Source organism: Zophobas morio, unplaced genomic scaffold (assembly GCF_036711695.1).
Source record: "Zophobas morio isolate AGI-343-1 ecotype UQ-CSIRO unplaced genomic scaffold, CSIRO_AGI_Zmor_V1 ptg000182l, whole genome shotgun sequence".
NCBI lineage: Eukaryota > Metazoa > Arthropoda > Insecta > Coleoptera > Tenebrionidae > Zophobas > Zophobas morio.
Genome location: NW_026972286.1, coordinates 59,671 through 64,089, shown reverse-complemented (window position 1 = coordinate 64,089; position 4,419 = coordinate 59,671). Strand labels below are relative to the sequence as shown.

General features: G+C 30.1%; 1 protein-coding gene across 2 annotated transcripts; it reads left to right on the top strand.

Annotated features, from left to right (window-relative positions):
* LOC135145775 (uncharacterized) lies at nt 1-2,319 on the top strand. 2 transcript variants are annotated; one of them, XM_064077914.1, is made up of 9 exons: nt 1-76; nt 194-272; nt 427-517; nt 1,362-1,507; nt 1,561-1,671; nt 1,723-1,815; nt 1,867-1,933; nt 1,987-2,066; nt 2,127-2,319. In XM_064077914.1, the coding sequence occupies exons 1-9, from the start codon at nt 63-65 to the stop codon at nt 2,268-2,270; spliced, it is 825 nt and encodes a 274-aa protein (XP_063933984.1). In that variant the 5' UTR covers nt 1-62; the 3' UTR covers nt 2,271-2,319. The 2 variants fall into 2 exon arrangements, with proteins under 2 accessions (XP_063933984.1, XP_063933985.1); XM_064077915.1 differs by having other exon boundaries at nt 65-99.
* Nucleotides 2,320-4,419: the final 2,100 nt, after the last annotated feature.

The window sequence follows — 4,419 nt, the reverse complement described above, 5'->3', positions numbered from 1 at the left end:
GCATAAGTGAAGTGCTGGCACGGTAGCCGTCTGCTGTTGCTTGGCGTGTTTCTGGGTCAGCGATGACCTCTTCAAAGTGAATTTTTTATTTTGATATGGGTTAACTAAAATTATTAGGCTTTAAATAGTATTATTCATCCTCATCTATTACATCACCTTATTTTTTTTAAAACGTGTTTTCAACTTTTACTAGTGTTGGCAATGAAAAAGCCTTGAATACTTTGAAAACTACCGTAGAAGGACTGGAAAAGTCTTTGCAATTTGCGCACGACGTAAGCTCCCTTTTTTTAAAAAATGAAAATTTTCTGCACTATTTTTTCTTCTCTCTTACTTTCGAGCATTTAATTCTATGTACTCTATTGTTTATAAAAGCGTAAGGAACATTTACTTCACTTAACCTAACTTTCTGTGTTATCTATATTATAGTCCATGACCAGTACTGTTTTGCAAAGTACTCAAATGGTTGGCGTTATGAATGACTTGATGGAAACGCTTCTTCTAAATTGTTTATCCGTAGGTACCTTATATTATTACTTATAAGTTCTAATTATTTAGTTTTTTTTAACTTGGAGATTTTCTATACTTTATTATAATATAATTTTTTTTTTTGTATAAACTTAATCTCTTTGTAGTATTGAAAGTACGAACGGGTTATACTGCATTGTTCTTAGTTTACGCCCTGTGAACTAATAAATATCTTTTACTCGTTATGGTTATTTTATAATTTAGCCTAGCCTTCTTGCCTTTATATTTATTAATTATACATGGAATTTTAATTTTACTATTTACGCACCTTCTCAATGTTTTTGTCTTTGAAGCGCTTTTGATTTATGTTTGTTAAGCAATCTTTTTATGATTCACTTTATTGGCAGTTCTAAGTAAATAAATTATTTTATATAGTCTATATACAGAAAAAGTTTTACAACTATTGCTGTCGTTTTTCAAGCTTTGATAGTAGAGAGTTTTCCTTATCAAATTTTATACAATTTTTATTTAAAAAGAAAGTGGCTTAAGCTTAACGCACCCAACCTACAAAGAAGTGAAGCATTGACGCATGTTAACCGCCACTAATTTTTCCAGCTTTTTAATAATTTAGTTCTACTGCAGTTGCAACGCTTAACTAAAATTTTGAGAGCAATTTAGTGTTTAATTTAAAACATCTTTTAATAGTACTGCTAAGAAACGCGAACAATTGATAATACTTAATTTTCGTAAGTTTAAAATTTAGTTGCAGTTTTATTAAGGTTATGAATTTTGTATAAAAGGTCGAGCACTTGATTTAAACTTTTTGCTGTATCTTAAACTTTCCCTCTTCTGGGTTTCATGTTTTTTTTAACGCTTTGTATTATTATCTTTATAAGCCTTAAAGGTAGAGAGACGCTCAGGTGCTGTTGTTTTAACGGGCCGGATCAGCAATCAGGGCTGCTTAAAATTACTGAATCTTTCATACAATCTTTCTCTTGTTCAAAAGTCTCTTGAGCGGAGTTGTCCCGCTTTTTTCTATGAAGTCGGTTTGTACTTTTTTATTTGAAATTAAATTGAATGTTGTTTTTTTTTAAGTTTCGCCAGCCGTGCATTCCAACACGAATCGCGGACAACACCTTTTCTTTGCTTCCATCTTCAAATTACGATCTTGAATTTGAGCTGCATACTGAATTTCTATTAGAATCCGTATTTTTTTTTTTTTTTTTTTAAATTTTTTCTCACTTTATTTTTACAAAGCATACGATAGTATTAGAAATTTCCGTTCCTTCTCCTTCAACTTTGAAGATTCTGAAAAAAAATTACGACTGCGAGCTTCCTTTGCTTGTACAGGTACTATAAATATAGCAAAAAACTAGGTTAAGTCTGAATCTACACTTTTAGTGCGACGCTCAGCTACTGCAGGACACTGGCGGTAATTATGAAGAGACCAAAACTTGCAAAGTTGATGGTATTAACTGGTTTCTGTTTATTTGATTTACTCGTTATAAAGTATTTTATAAGGAGACGTTATTCGAAAACTTTTCAAATTATCTCCTTTTGTGGCCTTTCCTTTAGACGCCCTATACGCTTTTCGCTTCAAAGTGGGCGACCTTACTAAAAAAAATTTGCGTGTTTTAAATCTATAATTTAAATTTTATAAGGATGACAGTGATGTTGTGCTAAAGTTAAGGACAGCCGCCGTTTCAGAGGACTTTGAATTTTTTGTAGTTGAATCAAAGACTTGCTTAAAGAGAGCTGCTGGCCTTCTTTCTGAGCTCGAACAGAAATCCTTAGTGATTGTTTAAATTGTTTTGCATGGCACGTTTACGTCACCACTGTTTTTTTGAAATAAATTGTAAGCGTACATTATAGTAAAGAATAGATTTATAGTTTAATTTTTGGTTAAGATGGGATGCAGAGTTTTAGATTTGCTTGTAAAAAAAGTGCAAGCTAAAGCGTTTACTTTGCTAAGATTATTGATTCCGCTTATTACGGATTAATTTAGATGGACTTATTTGTTTCGATCATGCGGTTTACCAGTTAAAAAGTGGAGAAAAAATATAAATTGCTAAGATTGAAAATTCTTTAAGATTTAATCATCGTGTTTTATTAAAAAAAAATAAATAAAGTAAATACTAACTAAAGTTTATGGGATGTAACTGAGCCCGATTTTTCAATAAGCGATGTACTAATTAATATTTATTAATCTACATATGTTCATTTATTATATATCTATTACTTTTACGTCAATTTAGAGAAGTTCTAGAAGTAATAACATTATTGTTAGTATAATAAAATTTGAAAAACTTTAAGATTCTTACAGTAATACTAAAAAAAGATTGAGAAAATATATTTAAGCGATTTATTGATTCTTTTTAAAAACCTTTTTATCATATTCGATTTATGGTTTATCATTTATCGATTAAGTTCATGTTCATAACACTTTTTAGCTAAACTTGGTATTTATCAGATTCATCACAAGAAAATTGTTATGAAGTGTTTCTAGTATAACGAGTGGAAATCTAATTAAATATAATTTTTATAGAAACTTTAATAAGGACTAGTCACTATTTTATCTATAACGTTTTTTATTGTATATTTTGATATGCGTAGATTTGTTTCTTACTAGCATAATACTTGTTAAAGATAAAAACTTACACTTCACTCTATAAAAAATATTATTCAAAAATTATTAATTCTTACAAGAAATAAAAAGAAAAACTTTAAAAAAAAATTTTTTTTCTAAATACCGGTACGGGATTACAAATCTTACCTTTATACCAATTAATTTAAGCAGCCATTTGTTTAATTTAGTATGAATAACTAGTCAGTTATTATTATAAAAGTATTCTATTTATTTAGTTATTACTTCACCTACTACTTTTCTGCCATATCTCTACAATCTGCAGCAAACTTTTAAAGAAAAACTAAAATCTCCCCTCTACTATATTATAAAATGTAACATTAAATTTCAACACAGTTTTTTAGAAAATTAAATTGAATTTACTGCAGTAGTGTTTTCCTTAAAGCAATCCCTTATGCACAGTAATAAATTATAGGCTTCAATTATTGTAAACAAAAACAAAGTTAACAAATAAAGGAATTCTCTTTTTGAATAAAGTAACTTTTTTTTTGAATGCCACTACCGATAAAGATGAAGTATTGGAAGGAATTTTCAGAAGATATAATATTGATATTTTAAAGTGTGAAACCAACTTTCCATGTTACAAGTGCTATGCTACTTTAAAAAAGATAGTCTGACGAATAGTTAATGCCGTTTAACATTTCTGCTACGGGTGGTGAGTATGATATATAGATTAAAGTATCTTACTTTAATACTATGGCTAATTACTCGAGAGACTTGGCCCTAATATACTAGCTGGAGATTTTATTAGTATTTACACGTCATGGAAATAATAAGACGGAGCACATAAATTTTGTTTTTAACACTGCATTTAGTAAAAGTCTTAAAGTTTTATATACTCTGTCTTAAAGCGATAAATATATGACAGTAAACACAGCCTTAAATAGCAAGACCGTCAACAATAAAGTAATTCTTTTATACTTATCATGGGTGTACAGTTGCACGATAGGAGTTAATATGCTATACTAGCACCACTAAAAGAAAGAACGGCCTTACTAACGATGCTATTCTCTTGAGCGTTTTTGTATTCGCCACTACGTAGTCCACCTGTGGCCGCTATGACAACATGATGGTGCCTCTAAATATTTTAAAAATTTATCATAGCTATTGAAGGGAGCGGCACTAGAGTTGCAGTGCACTTCTTCGTGAAAAGAAGTGTTTTGCACTTAAACAGTTCAAAAGTTCAAACGAGTTAGTACTTTTTGTGCGCGCCTGCATAGAAGTGCGTGCCTAAGTATGGAGGAGGTCGCAGTCATTTGTCACCTTCCAATTTACTGCTCAAGAAGGCATTTCATAAGATGAACATTTTA

Coding starts and splice junctions, on each gene's coding strand:
- LOC135145775 (XM_064077914.1), top strand. Junction 1,816..1,866: donor AGCTTCCTTTGCTTGTACAG/GTACTATAAATA, acceptor CTACACTTTTAG/TGCGACGCTCAGCTACTGCA. Junction 2,067..2,126: donor TATACGCTTTTCGCTTCAAA/GTGGGCGACCTT, acceptor AAATTTTATAAG/GATGACAGTGATGTTGTGCT.